Source organism: Fringilla coelebs (assembly GCF_963513975.1).
Source record: "Fringilla coelebs genome assembly, chromosome: 11".
Classification (NCBI taxonomy): Eukaryota; Metazoa; Chordata; class Aves; order Passeriformes; family Fringillidae; genus Fringilla; species Fringilla coelebs.
Window position 1 is genome coordinate 8,782,655 of NC_140037.1, and position 22,862 is coordinate 8,805,516.

Genomic DNA, 22,862 nt, shown 5'->3' on the forward strand with positions numbered 1-22,862 from the left:
GCTCAGGGCCCCGAACCCTGGATAGCTGCCGGTTTATGTAGGCGGCGGGCGGGCTCCGTGCGGCTATGCGCGGGCGGGGCGGGCTGCGGTAGCGGGCGGGGCGGGCCGGGCCGGGCGGGGCGGCGGCACCACCACCACCATGTCGGAGGCGGCGGTGGCGGACACCCGGCGCCTCAACGCGAAGCCGCAGGACCTCACGGACGCGTACGGGCCGCCCAGCAACTTCCTCGAGATCGACATCTTCAACCCGCAGACCGTGGGCATGGGCCGCGCCAGATACACCAGCTACGAGCTCCGCATGCGGGTGCGGCCCCCGTCGGGCCTGCGGGGCTGGGCTGCCCCGTGTGCGGGTGTGCGGCCCGGGGAGGGGCGGCAGCGCTCGGGACGCGGTGGCCGAGGGACGGCGGCCGGGTAGGGCCGGAGCGGTGCCGCTGCTGAGCGGCCGGGGGGCGGAGGAGGCGATGCCCCGGGCTGGGGCGAGCAGCGCGCCTGCGGGGCTCAAGGTCAGAGCTGATGGGCTCGCTCGGCATCCAGCGGGGGCTGGTGCGCACACGGACAGGGAGGTGCTGCCTCAGCAGCTCGAGAGCCCCGCTGGGTGGCTGCTGAGCACGGCATGGCTGCACGTAGCTGCTTATCTCAGGCAGGGGAGGAGAGCTGGGTGGCAGTAACGTGGGACTGCTCACACTGCATGCTGGCTGCTTTATCAAGAGTCCGTGGCCTAGGAGTGTGCATAGCAGGCTGAGCAGGGTTCCCTTCATTGGGCCTTAAACGAGCTGAACTGGGCACCCCTTCGCAGCTCTGCGTCTGATAGATGGGAAAAGTAAAACGGAGCTTCCCCTAAAAAAAGGTCCCTTTAGCATGTGTTGTGGTGCTGGTTTGACTTTTGCTTATAGTGTGATTGAACTGCTCAGTCTCCTCTGCCTTTCAGAAGAATTGGTGTTTGCTTTTTTCTGCTCTGGTGCTTGGCTCCCATCAGCCTGCAGGTGGCAATGGGAACCTCTTAGTCCCACTGAAACCAGCAGAGATGCTCTGAAAGCAGCTGGGTTTATTTCACAGGCCTCATAAGAACACAGTTAATTGTGTTGCAGTAATATCTGAGTGCTGTCCATCAGAAGGTTTTGTTACCTCAGTTCCTGGAATGATTCAGACTGTGTTGATGGGGTAAAGGTAAAGTTAATGCAGCTGTCATGTGTTGGACTCCAGCAGCAGGGGAGAAAGGTGAGGAATTGCTGCACCGTTCTCCAGTGACACAAGATGGGCGTGAAAAGCCTGTTAGGGTAGGTGCTCTGTTTTGGGAGAAGACTGTAGATAAGGTCTAGCCTTGAACAGTTACTGGGGCACGATTTCCTCAGTTAGTTCTTCCATGGAGATGCCAGTGTCAGGTCAGATGTTCTTTTGCTCTGCAGGCTGCTGTGAAACTCTCTTGTGAATCACTTCAAAATGGAGTAAACTTGGGGGGGGAAATCATTCTCCTGACAGTCATATTGTCAGCACTGGTTCCAGTGTGTGCCCCTAGGAAGGGGGCGTGTTCCAGAAATAGTCACTCGGGGAGAGGGAATGGCTGGCACTGAGTAGACAGGCTTGCTTGGATCTGAAGGATTTTGGTGTTTGTGCTGTCCTGAATAAGGAAGTTGAGTATTCCCATCATGCATCCTCAGGAGGTTTGATTTTTCTCACTGCAGCTTCAGGTTTTGGTTACATTTGTGGCTTCTAGAGCAACCTGGAAATAAACTGCTTTGCTTCATTACAGACAAACCTCCCCATCTTCAAATTGAAGGAGTCGTGTGTGAGGAGACGATACAGCGACTTTGAGTGGCTGAAGAATGAGCTGGAACGAGACAGTAAGGTGAGGCCTGGCTCAGACCCCCCTATTCCTTAAGCCAGGACATGGGAACAGTTGCAGCAATAATCTTGAGATTCCCACAACTGGGGCTGTGGTGGTGGATGTTGCACCCCAGGTACTCAAATTCAGGGGTTAAACTGAGATTCCTTTACTCTAGTTTGGTACAAGGAGAAATCCCAACCAGATATTCTGAAGAGGTCACAAATGCACAAAAGTTCACTGGCAAAAATAAGGAATTTTGGCAAAGGAGTAAATACACTTATAAAACACTTATTATAACATTACTTAGCATTAATTTACTATTAACTTAGCATAAACATATCCTATTTAACTTAGAAACCTTTAAGACCTTAAGTTGCTATGTTACCCAAAAAAGTTCTATGAAAAGATGATTAGAAGGAGAAGAGAGAGAGAGACAGAAAAGGTACAGAAAAACATACATATATACCAACTCCTGGGGTTCCAGCATGGATGAGATGGAAGCTCCAGGAGAATGCAGGGTCCGGATAAGTGCCTCATGGGAGCTTTTAAGCCCCCAGGGCTTTTGTGGCCCCCTCCCAAGGGGGAGTTTCTGGTCACTTAGGGGCTGGGCTAGCACCACCCACAGTGTGTGATTGATGAACAGCTCTGCCCGGCCTGGGCTGTTGGCCCTGGGCTGGGGGGTGGAGCCTTTCACTGTCTCGCCTTCACAAGTCCTGATCTGCCCCTCCCACCAAACGTACACGCCGGCATTTGCCAAGCATCCCAAAATGTTTTAAGACGTGAAACTTAGCCAGTCTCTGACAGCGGGCACCTTCTGCTCTATCCATGTGGTGGCACTGGAGATGAGCATCAAACAGCAAAGGATATCTGCTTGCCAGGTGGCTGTTCTGCTCATGGGGTGGTTCTGTGCTTTCAGATTGTAGTGCCACCACTGCCTGGAAAAGCTTTGAAAAGACAGCTTCCCTTCCGAGGAGATGAAGGCATCTTTGAGGAGTCTTTCATCGAGGAGCGGAGACAGGGCCTAGAACAGTTTATTAACAAGTAAGTTTCATGTCCTGGCTTTGCTGTGTACTGCCTTTTTAGCTCTTGCTGGGCCGTGGGTTGACTTGTGAGAGAGTCTTGAGTCTTGACCTGCTTCTGGCAGGTGCCAGTGCTGGAGGGTGGTGCCTGCAGCCACGTAATGAAACTGGAACTGGAGCAAGTCCTGCCCTAAGTGGGGCTTGTGCTTTGTGCTCTCTCCTGAGAGCATAGTGAGTATTAGCAGAACAGCTGTGCTACAGGGACCCACCAGCATGGTACTGTTGGTTCAGGGCATGGCCTGGAAGGGAACAGCCTGTGCTCAAGCACCTCTTACTGGTCCTGTTGCAGAGCCATGCGTGACCTTGGGCTGAGCGCGGTGCAGGTGTGCTGAGCTGGCTGCCTGACTCCCTCCTGCACACATCAGAGGTGTGGGGGTCTTGGAGGCAGCTGTGCTAACCTCCACATCTGATTTTCTTCCAGAATTGCTGGACACCCACTGGCACAGAACGAGCGCTGCTTACATATGTTCCTGCAAGAGGAGACTATTGATAGGAATTACGTCCCAGGGAAAGTGCGCCAGTAGGAGCACCTGGCACTGTCTTCCTCCATTCCACCCTCCCTCCTGCAAAAATGACATTTATTTTTACACTAAATCTGTCTTCTCTGAACCAGCTTTTCCTCTCTTGAACCTCCCAGTTTGTTCAGTATTTTCCTCTTTTGTAACTGGCAGCAGTTTGTTCTACTGGGCTGTGGTCGTGGCCTAAAGATGTGAAGATTTATGCAAGTGAATGTGTTGTCCCACGTCTAGGGGCAGATGTGGATAGGTGTGGAGCAGGAACTTGCTAATGGCATTCTGGTGTAGGAGCTGCCTCTCTCTCCCTGTACAGGAAGATAAGAGATGACCTTCACTCCCTTGTCTGTGCAGCCCCAAGCATCTCTGCAGGAGACTTTGAAGAATAGCAGTTGTCATGTTGGTCAGTGATTATATCAGGTATTAGAGTTTTAGTAAGGTTTACCCAAACCAGTGAGTAGGTGCCTGGGTGTGTCAGTCTGTCATCCACCCCATTCACCCTGCATGAAACCCCCATTCTTCACTGTCTGGAAGTGCTGAGACCCAACACCTACTCAAACCCCGCTATCAGCCTCCTGAATTACAGACCTATTTGGTGTATTTGTGTCCCCTCCTTTCTAAGGTGCTGCTGGCAGCTCGAGGGGTTTCCATCCCATGTGCTCTCATGATGCTCTTTGTGGGCCATTTGGCATGTGGAAGATGGGATAGTCTGGGCTGTAGCCACATGTGCTGTGATGGATTGGCCCAGAATTTAAGAAACACCACAGCCAGATGTAGCATGGGCTGCTGGGCTGGTGTTGCCTGCAGCACTCTGCTCGGCTGAGCCTAGTGACCTTATCCTGGGCCCCAGCTGCTGGGAGGAGCAGACTGTCTGGCTGAGGAGGAGCAAGAGAAGGCTGATGGGAGCAGTGATGGTTGCCACTGGAGGAGCCCAGCAGTGGGGCCTGGAGTGAGGCCACCTCCAGAAAAGGACAGCAGAAAATGGGCCATCAGTCCTAGGTTAGACATTGCTTACAAAGCAGGAGAAGTGGCAGTGGCTCTTTATGTGTTCTCCCCTGTTCTGCAGTGCACTAGGCAGTCACTTGTGTGGAAGTGAGAACATTCGACTGGCCAGGGAAGTGTTCAGAGCTTGAGGGGACAATGAGGCTGTGACTTGCTGCAGCACAAGTGTCCTTTGGAGGCTCCCCCAGCTGCCACAGCTGTGATGAATGAGGTTGGGCCTCAACTCGGGGACTCCTCAGGTCAAGGCTTGCTGGTTTAAAAGTGCTTGGTCACTTTGTTGTGGCACAGTTGAGCCTTTCTTGGAGCACAGGCCCAGAGTGGATGCCCTCCTGTTCCTGCCAGGCACGTTCCCCGAGGCCTTCCCAACATCCCCTCTGTTTTCTGGTGAGGAACTGGTACTGCTGGGCGAGAGGTGGCTCTTGGGGAGAAGTCGCTGAAAGCGCGAGGGAGCTGCTCCGGGTGCTGGCTCGGCCTGGAAAGGGCCGTGGGGCAGGGCGGAGCCCGGTGCCGGTGGAGGCGGCCGTGGCTTCGGAAGGGCTCGGTCCCCGTCTCCTGCTGCCGCCAGTCGCGCTTGGGGCGGCTCCTTCCCCTGGCCTGCGCGGGGCTGCCATCCATCCAGCTGTCTGCACCCTGTCCAGTGTAACGTCCCGGTGCCGTTCGCATTAAACCACTGTGAAGCCAATTGTCTGCCTGGTCCTGGGGGCTACCGGGACGGGGGAACCGCCGGGAGAGAGCGGTCACCAGCGAGGGGGCGGGAGAGCTGCCGGGACAGAGCGGGCACCGGCGGGGCGGGGCGGGGGAGCCGCCGGGGATAGACGGACACGGGCGGGGCGGGAGAACGGCCGGAACAGAGCGGGTACGGGCGGGGCCGGCGCAGCGCGGAGGCGGGCGGGGCTCTCCGCTTTTTGCTGGTCCTCCCCGGCCGTTCCGAGGCGCGATGTGGCTGCCGGAGCCGCAGGCCGGCCCCGGCTCGCCGGGCTGCCCTGACCTGCTGCAGCACGTCCCGGTGCAGCGCTCGCCGTCCACCCCGCTTTACCTCAGCTTCTTCGAGGAAGAGTGTCGCGCCATCGCCGCCCGCCTGCGCCTCGGGGCGGCCGCGGAGCCCTCGCCGGGCCCGGGGGAGCTCAGCGGGCTGCAGCCCAAGCCCCCCGGACCCGCCACCTCCACGCCGCTGCCTTTACCGAGCCACGGGCGGGTCCTAGACTCGAGCGCGGGCGACTGCGAGGCCTCTGCTGCCCCTGGCCCGGCCCCGGCCCCAGGGAAGCCCGTGTGCCCCCCGCAGCCCGCGGCCGGGGGTGGCCCTGGCGCCCGCCCCGCTCGCCCGCCCGCTGTGTCCCGGCGGCCGCGGCGCAGTCCCGGACAGCTCTCCGGCGGCGGCCCCGGCACCCCTGCCCGCTCCCCGGGCCGCGGCCGCGCCAGGCTCGCTCTCCTCCGCACACGGGCGTCGCTGGGGCTGCAGCTCCCCGCGGCCGGCACGGGGCGCGGCGCCTGGGAAACGCGGCTCCTGCGGCCCCCAGGTAAGCGGGGTCACGGCGGGGAGCCCCGGCACGGCCACCGCCCGCCCGGCGCTGCAGAACCCTCTCTCTCCCCCAGGGACCAGGCTGAAGCTGGCTTCGCCTGCCAGGTCCAGGCTTCAACGTGCCAGCGGGGCTTCGCAGCAGGCACAGCCTTCCAGCCTTCCCAAACTCGCTCCCCGGGACAGAGGGATGAAAAGTAATTCTACACCTGCCAGTTGCCTCGCGCGAAGCAGGGAAGCACGTAGGTTCGGGTGCTGCATCTAGAAGGGAGAAGGGGAAGGGCTTGGGTTGCAGCCTGGCTGGGGACAGGGCACCGGGAGTGGGGAGTCCATGGGGGCGGCACAGGTAGGAGCCTAGGAAATAGTCTCGTACCCCGAGGGTGTGTTAACACTGCCTGCCCTCCCGCCAGTGTGGGCTCGCAGCCTGTTGAGTTTGAAGCCTTCACCCTGTGGTGCTGTGGGGTCACAGGGTACTGGTGCCTGTGCGCCTCGGGCAGGCAGCCCGGCTGAGCCCCGGGCTGCCTGAAGAAGGTGCAATGGAGCTGCTTGGGAATAGCGGCCTCTGTGTTTACTGTTCACTACAGCTACTGCCAAGGTTGGGAGTTGTAAACAGTCCTCCTCAAAGCTTTCTACAGGAATTCCTGCTGCGGCTTCCCGCTTCTCACTGCGGCCTCTGGAAAAAGTGATTTCGTCCAAGCAGTTTTGCCTCAATAAAGGTGAGTCTTGGCAGAAGCCTCAGAGGCTGCAGAGTTGTGGGAGAGGGGCACTGCTGCCATGGGAAGAACGTCCAAGTCTTGGCTGCAGGGTCCAAGCTCATCCTGGGGAACGGCCTGGGGGTTACTGCATGTGCTTGGACTCAGAGGAGGGGAGGTAAAGTGCAGAGCAAGCAAGGCTGGGTGAAGTCCTTTCCCTCTTTTGCTGCAGAGGCATCCAGCAAAGAATCTGAACAAATCTGGTGCTTGAGGCTCGTTCATAGGAGAGGGAGTGGCTGTGGTCAGTCTCTTAGCAGGGGTTGATGCTCTCTATTTTCCTTTCCTGGGTCTCAATTCAGAATCAACTGCAGAGGAGCTGGTGTGCAATAGAACCCGAGAGCTGAAGGAAAACGATGAGCGCAAAGAAAAGCTGGTTGCAGCAAGCATTGTCTTGGGAGCAGGTGAGCAGTATGGAGGTGTAGATTCTTGCCTTGTGTTGGGGGGAGTGTGGAGAAACATGGGCAGCTGCTTGTTGGGCGGCGCTGCTCCCCAGATGGGCCCTGGCTGACCAGGTGTGGCCCTGGCTGAGGGTGCTCCAGCCTGTGCTGCAGGCAGGGAGTGCTGCCTTCCCAGGAACTGCAGCTGGGAAGCCTGCAGTCCTGAGCCCTGCAGAGGGAAGGGAGGCGAGGAGGCTCTAGCCCCACTCTGCTTCGACATCCCTGTCCCACCCTGCCTGGGCAGCTGCCTGCCCTCACTGTGAGAGCAGACTCCCAGCAGGAGCCCAGAGCTGCTGGGAGCCAGGCCATGCAGGAGCACTTTCTCCCAGCAGCACCCATACAGGCCAAGCCAGCAGCAGCTGTTGGGCTGGAAGTGCTGGGAGACCCTTGGCTCTCTTGGACAGGTTCTGTCTTTCCCTGATCTGGAGCAGCTCTGTGGCCAGGTTAAAGAGCAGCTGAGGATGGCAGGTTTCTAGTGCTGACACCTCTCTTCACAGGTAGAAATAACCAGACATGGGAGTGTGTTGAGTCCTCTTTGTCCAGTGAGTTGGCCCTTGGCCTGACTTCAGGGTGTGAAGATGCAGTCCCTGCTGAGCAGGTAAGACCCAGCTGTGTCCTATCACCATGGAGCACTGTTCAGTCTCTGGCTTGGGCCAGCTATGCCAGAGGTCGGAGATGATGGGACTTGAACCTTCCAATTTCTGGCTGGCACTTGAGCTGTTTCAGCCTTTCTCTAGGGTTTACACAAGAGCATTTTTTGCCTGGCTTTACAAGCTCTCTGTGCTCAGGGGACTGAAGGCATCTGTCCAGCTAGATTTTCTAAGGGCTTTTTGAAACCTGCAAACTTCATGTGGCTTGTGTTGTCACTTTTATATGTCCTGACATGTAGGACTTGACCCCAGGATGGGGTGTGCAGAGCCTGCATGATGAATCTCCAGGTTAGGAAATCTACCTGCAAAATAAGTTTATGCATTTTCCAGCAGTTTTAGGGCCCTTCACTCTGTGGCTGCAGCCAGCCAAAGACATTCTTGTTTCCCATGGGTGCTGGCAGATGCTCACTACAGCAGCTCCCTTTGCCAGGCACCGCTCCTGTGATGTATGTGCCCTGGCTGTGGCCCCCAGGAGGTTGAGCTTGGAGTGTTGGATGGGCTGCAGTGCTCCTCCAGAGGATGGGCTGTGGCTCTGTTGTGGTGTGGGGGGGTGAAACTCCCTGCATCACACTTGCACCCTGCTCTTGCCAGTCTGCAGGTGATCAGCTGTCCCAGGAACTGGAGCTTGTGAAGAAAGAGCTGGAACGAGTGAAGGGTGAGCTTGGTACGTGGAGCTGGCTGTTCTGAGGACTGCAGGACACCTGCAGTGCAGGTGACATCCCCTGTGCTTGTACCTGGAGCCCAGGGCCTGCAGCTCCATGGGAATGGGGCTGGATTTGTGTTTAGGGGGTAGAGCAGGATCTCAGCTGCTGCCCTAGAGAGTCTGGGTGTGAGGTATTTAGGATGGACTGAGCACACACCTTCTTGCCTCCTGTCTGCAGCTGACAAGACTGCCCAGTGTGAAGTCTATCAGCAGACAATCTCCTCCTTGCAGGCTCAGCTCAGAGCAGCAGGTATGTTCCCTCACTATGGTGAGCCCTTGCTTCTGGGCAGGCTGCAGGGATGCTCCAGTGATCCCTTGAGGGATGTGAGGTGGGAGGGATAGAGCTTATGGGCTTTCTTAGGGCTCAGCTGCTGAGTGCCAGAAGCATTACTGCTTTGATGTTGCTTCCCAGGAATATGTCTGAAAGATGCAGCAGTGTTTGACAGTGGTGACCTGGGGAGAGACTGACAGCTGGGACATGGGGACAGACAACAGCCATTGTCCAGCTGTGTGAGCTCCTGGGCCAGTGACATATGTGGAGCTCTTGAATTAATTTTTTTTTTTTACTCCTTGTATGTAAAATAAAGGTGTCTTTTGCAGTGGTGCTTGCTGTCTGCTTGGGTAGAGGCAGTGCCCTGGGCTAACAGGGCAGGTCTGTTCTTGGCTACAGCTGGTTTTGCTCAGCCAGAGATTTGAGGTCTGTTACAAGGAGGAGCTGGGTGCTGGTGAATGGAGGTACAGTGTGGCTCTGGGGAAGCATTCTGGACAAAACTGTTCCTTCCATGTGGGATGCTTGGATGTGTGGTGGTGGTAGGCAGCTGTATGGGCAGGTTTCTTCCTTAGACCACCTTCACATTGGATGTGGGAAAAGCCAATGCTGGCTGATGGCACATTAGACTTCTGCAGGCTTTGCCTATTTATTACTGCTTTATTATCAGTGACTGTGGCCACGTGGTGGGAAGCAGCACTTGGGGCTCAGTCCAGTCCCTCACTGTTTCTGGATGCTTGTGCTGGGGGCCCTGCTCTGCTGCCTTCTCTCTGTGGTCGGTTGATGCAGGCGCCTTCTTGCACTGCCTTGTGTGTGGGTGAGGCACTGGAGAGTCTGGTGCTGGCAGTGCCCTGAGGTTGGGCTGGGAAGGCTGGCCTGCTCCTGCTCCTGTTATTCCTGGCTGGTGTTCCTGGCTGCCTTGGAATGCTCATTCACAGGTAGCCCACACCCCTTCCTGGGGCTGGACTGTGTGCAGGGGCGACTGCACAGGGAAGCTGTGTTGGCTGTCTCCCGCTCCTGCTTAGCACTTGGTTGCTGGGGCAGCTCCAGTGCTGGCACAATCTGCAGCAGAGAGCCCTAACATGCTGTGTTCCCTGTACATGCATAGTGAAGATAACTTCTTGGTGCAGGTATGAAGGGAGTTGACTAGAAAAAGTGCCCTGCTATTTGCAAACAGAGAGGAACTCGTGGGTGAAACTGGACTCGATGGTCCTTATGGGTCCCTTCCAATCTGAAATACTCTAATGTTTCATTTGTGGAAGGTGGTGGGGGCATCCAGGGACTGATGTGGATCTGTTTCTACAGGGCTTCTGGCTCCCTTTATGGGCTGGAGCCATCTCCTACACTCCTTTGATGCTGGCTATGTGTGCCTTGCCACTATTTGCCTTCCTGCTGCTCCTGTTGAGACATGCACTTGGCTTGTTCCGTGCCTCTGCCTGCTCCCAGCCCTTGGCCTGTGCTGCTGGATCAGGGCCCTGAATGATGGGAGTGGGGAGCAGTAAGACTGGCAGGTGAGGATGGGACACTGGGAAGGCATGTGTGGAGCTGCATGTGAGGTTTGGGAGCTGGAGACGTGATGTCCTGATAATGCTCTTTTCTGGAAACTGCCTCCCAATGCCTGATGTTGCAAGAAGGTTTCTGGTAATAGGGAAATAATGTAATCTGCCCTCTCACTGTTCTGGGTACCCAATGTCTGCTTGTCTGGGACAGGGTGACCCTGCTTGGAGTCCTGCTCTGCCCGTGGTGCTGCCTATCCTGTCTGAGAACATTCTCGGCGATGGTGCTTCCCAGGTGGGTCCTTGCCTACAGCTCACCGGCTTGGAATGAATGGGAAGTCCCTGAGTAGTGACCTTACTTCGTCATGGGGTCAGGGGTGCTGAACTGCAGTTCCTCGATTCTCAGAAGCGGGGACAGACAGCGCTTGCGTCACTTTCAGTCAGAAGCATGAGCTGGTATTTCCGTCACCGCATACCCCCGGCGTTTTCTCCGCCCGCAGGATGCGGGGGAGGCAGAGGCAGCCGCCTAGCGCTCCCGCCTGCCCTGCTCTGCTCGAAACTGAAAAGCTTTTTGCCTCGATAGCGGCAATGCCGGAGCAGGGCTTTGCCGATGATGCTGGCGAGGGGCTGGCTTAAGTCTCTGAGCTGCCGCCTTGAATGCGCGCTCACGACACACAAGCCCTGTATTGCATCAGGCGCGGCCCGCTGACGGCCGGGTCCCAGCCTGAGTGCTGCACAGAGGACGGTGCTGGTCCCTGCCTCGCTCCTGGCTGCCGAGCAGTTCTCCCAGGAGTGGCGTTTCCCATCACGTAGTGCCTGTTGCTCCCAGAACTGAGGGGTGTAGCGGTGCAGACGGAGGTCGGGGAGAGTCGCCGCACAAGCCGCGGGCGGAGCTCCGCTCGCTGCCCCTGCAGCGGGCTGGCCTCTCCTCCTCGCCTCGCTCCCCGCCGCGGCGGGGCAAGGACGGGGCAGGCTCCGTTCTCATGGCACAGCTGGACTCGGGGGAACCTCAGCCGCTCCCTCCGTGGCGTTTCCCGAGGGAGGAAGGTGTCTTGCCCTGCTCTCTTGCCCGCAGCAGCCGCACTCCCGCCGGCGGAGCCGTGCCTCGCCCCGGTGCCACTTGTCACGGGAATTACATTTTCGAAAACGAGCGCGGGAAGCGAGGCGCGGGAAGCGCGGGAGGGGCTGGGAGGAAGTTCGGTTCGGCCCTGCCCCTCCGCCTCTTCCCTGGGGCTTAGGTGAGAGCTGATGGACGCGGTTCCCGCCTCCCTTTTATACCAGTCAACCACGGGCAGAACTCGTCCCACTCTACTCTCGGCCGCGGCGCGAAACGGAACGGAATTCACCTAAAGGGGATCGCACGGGGGCGAGCCGAGCCGAGCCGCAGGTGAGTGTGGCGGGCGCTGCCGCCGGACCGGGAGCGGCTTGGCGCAACCGGTGCCGGTCTTGCATCAGCTCCGCCAGCCCGCGCGTGGCCACTCCTGCCGCGGGGCTGCGCTCGGGTTCTGCCGTACCGCGGCAGCGCCGGGCTCCGCGGCGGGACGGAGCCTGTCTGGCACTCCTCGGGGACGCAGATGCCCCCGCGGGGGCCGAGGCGGTGGTCCCGAGCTTCCCACATCTGCGACGGGATGCGATAGTCGCTACCGGGCTGCGGTAGGCACCGGGATGCAGCGGGAGGCTCCTGCTGCCGCCTGACCCATGTGGATCTCGAGTCCAGGTGCTGGAGATACTTGGAACAATTGAGCAGCGCTGGGGAAGGCAGCTAGAGTTGTCCAGGTAGTGTTGGAGGAGGGTGCTAGTGCTGGGGCACTTGTTGCGCTTGGGGTAAAGGCTGAATGTGACACCACGTGCTAGCTCGGGAGGAGGTTTATCAAGAAGCAGGATAGTTTGCTGGTTGTGGGGAAACAGCCGAGTTGGTGGCTGCCGCTGTGATCCTGATAATCCTCTATGAAAATTGTTACAAAGTTATCCTTGTGTGCTTAGGCTGATACATGTGGTGGCATGCGGTCCTGGGCACGTGGATGGAGTGTTTTCACTTCCCCCATGAAGGGAGAAGCTAGCAGGGAGAATACACTGGTGGCTGGGTGGTTCAGTGTGGGCAGGGGTGCCAGCTGTGGCCATGGGCATTGGGAACCACTTTCCTTGCAGCTCCTCTGTGCTGGATGCCTGCATCACAGGTTGCTTGTCTTCAGAGCTTTTGGGGATACGTGGCTGCTGTGAGCAAGAGGAGTGGGGATGTCACACATTCGGGGTGATTACAGCCTGTAGAGCTTCCAGACTCCTTCGCAAACACTGTTAGCAGGCAAGGGACTTGCACTTGGAACCCATGCTGTGTGTCTGTCTGCTTATGCATCCCTGTAGAGAATGTGTTGCAGATGCCAAAAGCAACAAAGGAATGGCTGCATTCAGTGAGTCAGCCCAGCCTGCTAAATCCTGTGCTGGAGGAATTGTCTCCACATCATTGCAGCTGTGCACAGCCATGTGCCAGGCTGGAGAAATGTACCAGCAGTCAAGTTTGGTTTGAAGGATCTCCAGGCTGCCAAGCCTGGGAAGCAGTGGGCAAGCTTTGGGATGTGCCTATGAGCTCTATGGCTGAGACCACACAGGGCTTGAGCAATGAGCACTTCCCAGCATGGGCTGACTGGGTTCATCCCTGACTCACTGTGTGGTGCAAGGGTGTGTGTAGCCCCACAGTGCCTTGGAGGGTGCCCCACCACGGTTTCTGGCCAATCAGTGTGGCAGGGTGTGGTGCCAATGAGAGCTGGGAGCATGCTCCTGTGGCATCATTGCCTACCCTGCCTCTTGCAGTTCCAGTCCTGCTGCCTGAAGGACACTGAGCTTCACATTTCCCTTTTCTTGCAGGGCTTTTCACCAGCTGAGCTTCACTGAGGAGAAGACAAGATGTTGCGGGAAAAAATGACGGGTTTTGGGAAGAAGCTGATCCGCCGGCGCATGGTGGACCTGAGCTCCGATGACACACATTTTGCTCGCTGCCTCTCCACGCTGGACCTCGTATCCCTGGGGGTGGGCAGCACACTCGGGGCTGGTGTGTATGTGCTGGCCGGGGAGGTAGCCAAGGAGATGGCTGGTCCCTCCATCGTCCTCTGCTTCCTGGTGGCTGCTTTCTCATCGGTACTGGCTGGACTCTGCTATGCAGAGTTTGGGGCCCGTGTCCCCAAGGCTGGCTCTGCCTACCTCTACAGCTACGTTACTGTTGGCGAGATCTGGGCTTTCATAGCCGGGTGGAACCTCATTCTCTCCTATGTGATAGGTACGAGGCCAGGCAGCATGTGTGGGGCTCCTTCCAGCACCCTGCTGGCAGTGTGGGGGGCTTCTGGGGGCAGCATGTGCAGTGGGGGCAGGGTATGGGGTGGGATCAGCAGGGAGGTGGGTGCTCAGGTGTGGGTGGCTGGTGCCAGTCTGCCCTGGGCTCAGACTAATGCACAGATTTGCCATCAACCAGGCATGGCTAGTGTGGCTCGAGCCTGGAGTGCAACATTTGACAACATCATTGGCAACCACATCTCCACCTTCTTCGCCACCAACATCCCAATGCACGTGCCAGGAGTGCTGGCCGAGCATCCAGACTTCTTTGCTTTGATCCTGATTTTGCTGCTTACTGGTGGGTATTCAGGAGAGTGGCTCCATGGTACCACGGGTGATGGCACGGGAGTCTGATGGGTCCTCACTCACCTCTTCTGTCCCCACAGTACTGCTGGCTTTTGGTGTCAGTGAATCTGCCCTCGTGAACAAAATCTTCACAGCGGTGAACCTGTTGGTGCTGAGCTTTGTCATCATTGCTGGCTTCATCAAGGGAGACATCAAGAACTGGCAGCTTTCAGAGGAGAACTGTGTCAACTGCTCGCTGCTAGACCCACCGGATGACATGTAAGTAGAGCAACTGTGCCAGGCTGGGATCTGGCATTGGGCAGGCACAGGTCCTGCTGTCCCTGCACCTCACGGCAGCTGCTCTCCTGCATTTCTTCCAGGAAAAAAGCTTTTGGCTCTGGTGGGTTTTTCCCCTTTGGACTGGAAGGGATGCTGACTGGCGCTGCCACCTGTTTCTATGCCTTTGTGGGCTTTGACTGCATTGCCACCACAGGTACTGCCTTGGGTGAGGGTGGCGTGGGCATTTCCCCTGCACAGCCAGCAGCTGGTTGGGAGCTGAGGGGGAGGATGCTGCATGGTGTGGGAAAACAGCTGGTCTCACCGCTCCTGGGAGGTTTCCCTGTGGAGTCTGTGTCTTCAGCTGGGCCAGACAAAAGGGCTCAGAGCCTGCCCTGCCCCAGGAAAAGTGGCTCATTACACCACATGGTGGGAGCAGGGCTGCACCCTGCTTGCACAGCCAACTCCCAGAGCAGCGGGGAGCCTTTCGACTGCTGAGCCGAGCCTGCAACAGTGCTGAGAATTGCTGGTGCCTCCTAGTTATTTCCCAGCCTCAGGCAGCCTTTTTCCAAATGACTGGGTTCATGCAAAACTGCTGCTTCCTGGAGCACAGGCAGCTCTCTTAATTTCCTCTCATTACCCCAGAAATCTACTTAGTGGGTAGCTGGTACAGGCTGTTCCGCCTGACCTTGCCTGTGCCGCCCTGCCTCCAGGGGCTGCCCAGCAGTCTCCTCCTTTCCTGCTGCCGAGCCCCTTGCTGGGAGCCTGGTGCAGCACACCTTTGCAAAGCTGAGCACGCATTCAAGGAGGATCTCCATTCAACAGGCTCTGTAGGGAGAGGGAGCTGATGGTGGGGGAGGGAGAAGGGCTGGCATGGCCAAGGGGTGGCTGCAAGCCCAGGCTGCCAGGCAGCTCCATTCCTTCTGCCAGTGCAGCAGCAGCATGGCCAGGGACTCCTCCTCTCCAACAGCCCCTGCTTGCTGCTCCCCAGTCCTGTGCTCCCATGGAAAGTCCCTACTCTGGCTCATCCCCTGGGGGTACTTGCCCCATGCTGTGCAGTGGAGTGGGGCACATGTGGCCTCTTGTGTCTGGACAGGGGAGGAAGCCAGGAACCCGCAGCGCTCGATTCCCATTGGCATCATTGTGTCCCTCCTCATCTGCTTTGTGGCTTATTTCGGGGTTTCTGCATCCCTGACTCTCATGGTGCCCTACTTCCTCCTGAACAAGAGCAGCCCTCTGCCTGAGGCCTTCAAGGCGGTTGGTTGGGAGCCTGCCCGCTACGCCGTTGCCGTTGGCTCACTCTGTGCCCTCTCCACCAGGTAGGACTGGCTCTATTCCTGGCACTGCTTGGGGCACAGCACAGGGACCGACAGCATTAACCTGGCTGGGCTGGGGATTTCCTCTGTCCAGTTGCTGTCCTGCTCTTGGCACAGAGCTGGTCCCTTCCCATTCTGGGTGGTAGATGTGGGCAGCTTGCCTAATCTCTCTCCACGACAGCTTGCTAGGCTCCATGTTTCCCATGCCCCGAGTGATCCATGCCATGGCAGAGGACGGGCTGCTCTTCAAGTTCCTCTCCCGGATGCACAGTGGCAGAAAGACCCCTCTGATCGCCACCTTTGTCTCGGGGTTCTTCGCAGGTAAGGCTCCTGGCCCCCTCCTCACACCCAGCCCTGTGGTGGTCTGGAGCTGTGCTCATGCTGCCTGTCCTCATTGCAGCAGTGTTTGCCCTCCTGCTTGACCTGAAGGACCTGGTGGACCTCATGTCGATCGGCACGCTGCTGGCCTACTCCCTGGTGGCGGTGTGCGTGCTCATCCTCCGGTGCGTGACTCCTCGTGTTGGGCGGTGCCCAGGGTGGATGTTCCTCACATCGTCCTGGGGGCTTGTAGCCACAGCTCTTTTCCAGGGGCATGCATCCTGGGGAAGTGTCAAGCCCCCAAGATGGAGGCTGCTGACCAGAGCCTGTGTGTGACTCTGGGCATATCCTTGGAGTGGCTGTCGTGGGGCCACTGCCGGAGCAGCAGGGATATGAAGGTGCTGCCCACTGTTCCCTTGGGCTAGGAAGTTGCTTGGGCTCTGCTGCAAGCTTGTCTTACCTGCTCAGGTACCAGCCTAGACAGCCGAACTCCCCGAAGGCCGTGGAAATGCTGGAGCTGAATGGGAACGAGGAGGAGAGAGTGATGATGAACCCAACCATCACTGCTGCCAGTGCCCAGCACAAAGAGACCTTGTCCCTGGCCATGCTTTTCAACCCGCCTGGAGACACCCCCACTGTGCTCTCGGGGCGCATTGTCTATGTCTGTGTCGCGGTCATTGGTGAGTCAGTGGGAACTGGTGGCTGGTGTCCCCTCCTGCCAGGGGCTGGAGTGTTTTGGCATGTCTCTGTAGAGCTGGGAAGGGATGGAAAGCATGCCAGGCAGAGGAGAGGGGCCGGATTTCCAGTGGCTGTTGGCAGTGCCAGCAGGTGCTGAACCCTAATCAGGGTGCCATGTGCAGGGTACAGCTGTGGTTTGGGGTGCACAGGCATTGATGGAGGACGTGGGTGCTAAGTCAGGGATGTGCAGGTGGTTATGGGAGATCCTGTGATGAGTCTGACCCACTGTGGCCACCAGCAAGGGCAGTCCCCAGCCCCTTGAGAGTGCTTGGGCTCAGCCAGCAGGGTTTGATCTGTCTATCAATGGCTCCATTGTACAGCCAGAATGGGGTGGCTCAGCCAGGTCTGGGTGAGCGTCAGAGCTGGGTCCAAGCCCAGCCAAGCACAGGCTCCCTGCAGCTTGCTGGTCTGGGAAGTGCCTCTAGCAAAGCACTTTTGTAAGGCTTTGGGGTGGGTGTTAAGAGACAGTGCGTGCTGGACCCGACCATGAGGAGTGGGTGCCTTAGCACAGCTGTGAGTGAGGCTCAGGGCCTCATGGAGGCCATGTGCCACTCAGTCCCCTGACTACCTCTTATCTTGCAGCTGCACTGATCACAGTCATCTGTGCGGTCCTGACCCTCAATGTGGCTGCGCTGAAGGATGCCAATGTGGGCTGTGTTGTGGCTCTGGTGCTGCTCCTCGTGGCTCTGCTCATTTTCACCATCATCATTTGGAGGCAGCCGCAGAGCAATGCACGATTAAACTTCAAAGTGAGTGCAGCCCCCTGCATCTTGGTGTCTGCATCCCCTGGACTCCATCAGGATCTGGGCATTGTGGGGTCTGCCAGGGCTTGCTGCCAGGCAGTCACCAGGAAAGGGAGTGAAAGACACCCTGAAACGTGTCCCTCTGAGGTGCAGTCCTCAGTGTGGAGGTGCCTGGGTGCTCTGGGCTGTGGCAGGGGGGAGGTCCTTCCATTGGCCAGTAGCATCCTGGAGCCCAGCCTGGTCCCTCAAGCACAGCTGACACAGCAATTCTTGTCCCTTGCAGGTACCTTTCCTGCCACTTGTGCCAATCTTCAGCACCTTCATTAACATCCTGCTGATGGTCCAGCTGAGTGCGGGCACCTGGGCGCGGTTTGCCGTCTGCATGGTTGTGGGTAGGTGTCCTGTGGTGAGCAGGCAGGGCCCACAGGTCTCTCCTGGGGGTTTGTTAGTGCTGCCAACCCACCATTGCACATTTCATTATGGAAACTGTCCTGCAGGTTTCATTATTTACTTCGCCTATGGGATTTGGAACAGCGTGGAAGGGAAAAATGCAGAAAGAGCCTGTGCCACAGCAGAAAAACCTGTGCACCATCCTGGACTGGACCTCAGCCCTGGGGCTGCTGCGGTCTGAGGGCCTGGGGACCAGTGCTTCATGGACCTCTTTGCCACTTTGGGACAAGATCATGATCTAGACGGTACATCCATCCCCTCTCCTGCAGAGACTGAGTCCCAGAGTGAAGTATTAAGGTCTGAACAAAAGGTCCTGAGTCAAAGCTGACCTAGGATGAACATTCTAACTAAATGTTGTATGTTTCCACTCATTAACAAAGTATTATTATATGTACTTATTGGCAAAACACGTTCACCTTTCTGTATGTAGAAACAGCATATGGCCATATCTGGTCTAATTAAGGTGTATAGGGTCAAAGACAACTCCCTTAGATCCTCCTTGAGCCCTGGCCAGGCCTTGGGAGAAAGCTGACAGGAAAATGAAATTAGAAATGATGTCAGCTGGTTTGTTTAGCAGTGTAAAAACCGGGCCACTGTCCCAGCAAAGTGGGGGAGCCTCGTGGCCTGCAGAGGAGGAGGCGCTGCAGGAGTTCCCAGCTCCTGGCGTGGTTCTCCAGTCCTCGGCTGTGACAGCTTCCCCCAGAGCTGATGTCCCTTGGGCTTGGATGATGGTGTGAGGGATCTTCCTTAATCACTGTAGGCATTCTTTCCCAGCAGTGATTAGCATTGCTCAGCTTGTCCCTTTGCAGTTCTTTGCTCATGGTTGGATGCCTTGCTTAGCTTATCCTTTTGTGATTCTTTGCAGTTCTCCATCGTAGTAAATGCCACTGTTCCTTAAGTTGGTGTCTGTGTCTCTGACCCTACTCACCAGCAAAACAAAATCAGCATAGTCAGCAGGGTCAGAACAAACTGTTGCTTTTAAAATTTAAATGAAAGTAATCAGTCCTGTATGAAATTCCCAGATGGGAAGACCTTCCATATAGTTCACTGGTCCTCAATTGGGCTAAGGCTGGAGGACCATGTGAGCAATGGGGAAGTCAGTTAAAAGAAGTTGAACTGCTGGATGTATTTAAATGCATCCAAAAATTGCATACTGAAAAAGGAAAAGAACTTGTGGATTTGGAAAGGCAAGGATGGATTTTGTTAACAGTATATCAAACAAAACACCAACAAAAGGAACAGTTGTTGAAATGCTCTAACATGGACCAGCAGATGTGAGTTGCAGAATCAAATTGTAATGCTAAAATGCCAAAATAAGCTGCTTGCTGATAAGATGGATTTACCAGACTTGCTGAGAAGGCTGCAGTTAGAGTAGCTAAGTATAAGGAAAGGAGGGGGCAAGTGAATCACGAGAAAATGCATGCAGTGATTGCAGAGGCAGGTGTGCAGTGGGATCCTGATAAATGAAATGGAGATATTTGGGATTCCGTGAATTCTGATGAGGTTGATTCCCAAGATGAATTTGTAGATTGGAGCATAGAGACGAAAGGTAGAATTAGATGCTGATGGTCAGGAGGGATACTCATAGAGGATTATACTCAGCATGAAGTAAATTAGATATTTGAACAGTTTTGGAAAAAACAGGGGAATCTCTTTTCTCTTGGGTGCTGTGCTTTTGCATGACCAGGGAGCATCAGAGATAACCCTAGACTCAGGGGACTCTAAGAAGCTTTTAGATTGAATTTGGATTCTTTTGAGCAGGATGCATTTTGGAATAACATGCACTATACTAATTTGTTTGGATGTAATACTAAATACCCCACAGCAAATTATTGGCCTGGATCTGAAATTCAGTGGTCCACTTTGTGAGACTGTGTACAACAAGATGCATGAGAACCTTTTGTGATTTTGTATTTGTAGATAATGTTGCTGAAGATATCTGTAGTCACTCCAATATTTGTACCTGTAACTTTATTGCAATGATAGGCTTTTAGTTATTTATTTTTTGTTTCTATTTTTTAAATGAAGATTTTTAGTTTTTTACCTCCTGTTATATCTTGTCAATTTTTGGAACCTAACTATACCCTGATTCAAGACTTGCAGCCTACTCCCATTGGTGTGAACTGGTAAAGGTACTGTTCCAACACACAGACCTGAGGCTTGCTGAAACAAGCCCAGGAGAATGGATAAAAGGCTTTGATTGCTGTCCATCATGGCATGGCAGAAATCCATCATGTGATGGAGAACATGGATGGTGGGACATTATTTTTGTACTGGTGCCTACAGCTACCAGAATTCTTAACTGAGTGCTTCACCCTGGTGTTGTTTTGTTGATGCTAATCCTTTTGCTTTTTGTTGTGATAATTGCATTGTATGTTAAGGTTTGGATGATTATGAAACAATTATCTTACCAACTACCTCCACTGATACTAGACAATCCATGTGGTACCAAAGCATGAAATGTTCTCAAGCTCTATTTGGATATTGTGAAGCTTGAGTGACCATAGTCACAGGGTGTATTGTGTAGGAAAATGACTGGGAACTCTGTGGACAGGTAAACAATTAGAGGAAACTGAGGACTTAGAGCAGTATGGAAATTATAGGGTATATATATTCCTTAATTTGGTGTCTGTCTCTCTGACCCTACCTACTGGCAAAACAGAGTCAGGACTGCAGAGCTGGGTTGTGTGCTGCCTCTTCTCCTCACAGGGAAGTCCCCTGGCTGGGTGGGGACTCCCCTGGGGAGTGCTGGTGGCCCAGGGCTGGTCTCTGCCCTCCTCCAGTCCCACGGAGGGGCAGTGACACCAGCACAGCCCCCCCGGCCAAGAAAATTGCTTTCTCTGTGCACAGGAGGCCCCACATGAGGGTGCAGCTGTACTCATTCCATCTGCCATGAGGCTGTGTTCACCACCTCCTCCCTGCCTGGCAAGTGCCAGACTTGTATGTGGCAGCCATGGCTGGAGCTCTGCTTACTGCAACATGTTCTGGGACTCATATTACTATGGTACTCACTGCTAGCAAACTGGTACTTCCCTGACCATGCTGTTTGATGTAATTATCTTGCTCAAGTGTCAGTGAGATGTCCTCAGTGTAGTTGTGCTTGTGTCCAACCTCATCTGCCTTTCTATAATTTTATGGTGAATTTTTAAATCTATTAAATTAAATGTTTTTAAGTGCTTTTTCCTGTTAATACTGCTGTTAATGGCCCGAGGTCATGGGCCCCTTGTCAGGACCCTGCCTGCCACTGGGCTGGGTGCCAGGCTGGTGCCAGTGCAGAACAGTGCTTGGTGCCAGCTGTGCTGGGTGCCATCCCTGCCCAAAGCCTGCCAGTGGAGCCACCAGTGCTCACTGTGAGCCCCGAGCTGTGAAGCAGCGCTTCAAACCAGCTCCAGCCAGTGCTGCTGGTACCTGGGGGGGCAGGACAGCAGCCTGCCATGGTCCTGCCTTTCAGGCCATGTGCAGGGAGGGATTGTGCCACCGAGTTCCAGAGCAGTGGATACAGTAAAGGCCTTGGAAACAACACCTCCTGGAGGTGCCAGCAATGGCCTGCAGAGGAAGCCTGACCAGAAGCTGGGCTGCATCCATGAGAGAAGATGATTTTCCAGATTTTGGTCTGGTCTAAATCAGATCTGACATAAGTATCCAAAAAAACCCCTAATTTAAGGCAGATGGACTGTGCTTGGTTTTGGCATCTCTTGCTGTTCATTGGCAGTGGTGCAGGGTCACTGCATGGTCAGTGGTGAGGTACCGGCACCACCCGCTCTGCTTGGCCCCTGTGCTGGGGCTGGGAGCCCTCCCCAGGGCTGTCCCTGCAGTTGAAGGGGCTGTGGCTCCTGCTCTGGCCCCAGCACAGGCACTCACTGCCCCAGTGTCCCAGGCTGCTGTGCCCTACCAGAGCCTCAGGCTCCAGCCCCCAGGCACAGGTGACTCTGGGAGCTGCCAGCCCTCCTAGTCAGGCTGGTGCCTCAGTGTGCCATGCTGCTTCACCGCGCCACCTCGTGAATATCTTCTGGCCAGGGGCAGCACAGGGTCCCTGCTGAGCCCTGAGTCTGCTCTGTGCTCATTTACCCAGTTTTGGGTGCTGCTGCCCAAGGCTAGAGGGCAATGGGCCTGTGATGCAGCTGCAGCTGTCACCCCCTGGCTTGGCACTGCTACAGCTGCTGTGCCTTTGTTTGTGTCTGTGTCCCCCTACACGTGTGCACATCCATGCCCATGTACATTTGTGGGGTCTGTTTGTGCCCATGGGCACATCCCTGCCTGGTTACAGGGGCCATTCCACTGAGCTCTGCCATCCCAGCCTGGGCATCCACTGGGACTGGCAGAGTTCAGGGTATGGAGCAGGATTCTAGAAGCTCGGGACAGCTCCCACCATGGCAGCTCAGCAGGAAAAACAGCAGCAGCTCCCCTGGCAGCTTTGGGGAGTCAGTGCCACTCAGCCATGGCTACAGCAGCCCTGTTCACCCCCAGGCTCTGGGCCAGGCATCACATCCTTGGCTACCAGGCTGTGGGGGCTGCCCCAGCTCTGCACCCACTCTGGGGGTCCCTGCCTCCCTCTCTGCAGGCTAGCAGGGCTGCCAAGGAGGGCACCACATCCTCTGCCGGGCAGCACCTCTGCCCTTCCCAGGCCGTGCTGGGGTTACTGCACATCTCAGCACACCAGCTGGTGGTGAACAACACCCAGCCAGAACAACACTCAGAGCCTCAGTGTGCTATCTGCACAAACCATCTGTGTCACTGCTGTAGCTGCTGTCCCTGCAGCCTGCTCTGATAGCAGCCCAGCTCCATCCCACAGAGCCTGGGAGAAAAGCATGTTCCTGGTGAAGCCTGTCAGGTGCTGGGGGCTGGAGGGTGGCTTTGCCTCCTGTACCAGTCTGGGAGGGGCCATTTTGTGGTTTGAGAGACAGCAAAAAGCAGAGCCTGGCTTTGCTGCTGAGAGGCCTGTGATGACCCACCCTTCTGGGGAAGGAAGGAAGGAACCAGCCCCAACACAGCTGCATGTGGTGTGCCCTGACACTTGAGTCGTTTCCTCCCCAGGCTTGATTTGTGATTTCCTTGTTGCCAAATCCCCCTTGGATTGAAAGGGGAGCTGGAGGCCTGTTGAGTCCCACCGTGTCTGGCCCAAGCCATGCTGAGCAGGCAGGTGGCTGGGGAGGCCTTTCTGTGGTCACTGGC

General features: G+C 56.1%; 3 protein-coding genes across 4 annotated transcripts; all 3 read left to right on the forward strand.

The window, feature by feature from the left end:
• Positions 1-107: 107 nt before the first annotated feature.
• On the forward strand, positions 108-5,092 carry SNX12 (sorting nexin 12). The gene is made up of 4 exons (XM_084212843.1): positions 108-304; positions 1,751-1,846; positions 2,742-2,866; positions 3,326-5,092. Exons 1-4 carry the CDS (start codon positions 140-142, stop codon positions 3,426-3,428), a joined length of 489 nt encoding a protein of 162 aa, XP_084068969.1. The 5' UTR covers positions 108-139; the 3' UTR covers positions 3,429-5,092.
• A 248-nt stretch (positions 5,093-5,340) lies between these two features.
• Positions 5,341-9,084, forward strand: LOC311157946 (uncharacterized protein). The gene is made up of 8 exons (XM_084213024.1): positions 5,341-5,935; positions 6,012-6,176; positions 6,519-6,650; positions 6,986-7,087; positions 7,621-7,721; positions 8,365-8,437; positions 8,655-8,726; positions 8,889-9,084. The coding sequence occupies exons 1-8, from the start codon at positions 5,356-5,358 to the stop codon at positions 8,942-8,944; spliced, it is 1,281 nt and encodes a 426-aa protein (XP_084069150.1). The 5' UTR covers positions 5,341-5,355; the 3' UTR covers positions 8,945-9,084.
• Positions 9,085-10,470: 1,386 nt separating this feature from the next.
• Positions 10,471-20,825, forward strand: SLC7A3 (solute carrier family 7 member 3). 2 transcript variants are annotated; one of them, XM_084212845.1, is made up of 13 exons: positions 10,471-10,535; positions 11,522-11,627; positions 13,103-13,511; positions 13,704-13,862; positions 13,951-14,128; positions 14,230-14,342; positions 15,222-15,444; positions 15,623-15,762; positions 15,842-15,944; positions 16,228-16,439; positions 17,080-17,246; positions 17,524-17,632; positions 17,738-20,825. In XM_084212845.1, exons 3-13 carry the CDS (start codon positions 13,142-13,144, stop codon positions 17,869-17,871), a joined length of 1,908 nt encoding a protein of 635 aa, XP_084068971.1. In that variant the 5' UTR covers positions 10,471-10,535; positions 11,522-11,627; positions 13,103-13,141; the 3' UTR covers positions 17,872-20,825. The 2 variants fall into 2 exon arrangements, with proteins under 2 accessions (XP_084068971.1, XP_084068970.1); XM_084212844.1 differs by lacking the exon at positions 10,471-10,535 and having other exon boundaries at positions 10,991-11,627.
• Positions 20,826-22,862: the final 2,037 nt, after the last annotated feature.

What these genes read in the sequence shown, in the direction of transcription:
- SLC7A3 (XM_084212845.1), top strand. Translation starts at nt 13,142, where the DNA reads ATGTTGCGGGAAAAAATGACGGGTTTTGGGAAGAAGCTGATCCGCCGG. An exon ending in CTAGACCCACCGGATGACAT is followed by an intron (nt 14,129 to 14,229) that starts GTAAGTAGAGCA and finishes CATTTCTTCCAG; the next exon opens with GAAAAAAGCTTTTGGCTCTG. An exon ending in TGCCGTCTGCATGGTTGTGG is followed by an intron (nt 17,633 to 17,737) that starts GTAGGTGTCCTG and finishes ACTGTCCTGCAG; the next exon opens with GTTTCATTATTTACTTCGCC.
- SNX12 (XM_084212843.1), top strand. Translation starts at nt 140, where the DNA reads ATGTCGGAGGCGGCGGTGGCGGACACCCGGCGCCTCAACGCGAAGCCG. An exon ending in GCTACGAGCTCCGCATGCGG is followed by an intron (nt 305 to 1,750) that starts GTGCGGCCCCCG and finishes GCTTCATTACAG; the next exon opens with ACAAACCTCCCCATCTTCAA. An exon ending in CTAGAACAGTTTATTAACAA is followed by an intron (nt 2,867 to 3,325) that starts GTAAGTTTCATG and finishes ATTTTCTTCCAG; the next exon opens with AATTGCTGGACACCCACTGG.
- LOC311157946 (XM_084213024.1), top strand. Translation starts at nt 5,356, where the DNA reads ATGTGGCTGCCGGAGCCGCAGGCCGGCCCCGGCTCGCCGGGCTGCCCT. An exon ending in GCAGTTTTGCCTCAATAAAG is followed by an intron (nt 6,651 to 6,985) that starts GTGAGTCTTGGC and finishes GTCTCAATTCAG; the next exon opens with AATCAACTGCAGAGGAGCTG. An exon ending in GGCTCAGCTCAGAGCAGCAG is followed by an intron (nt 8,727 to 8,888) that starts GTATGTTCCCTC and finishes GTTGCTTCCCAG; the next exon opens with GAATATGTCTGAAAGATGCA.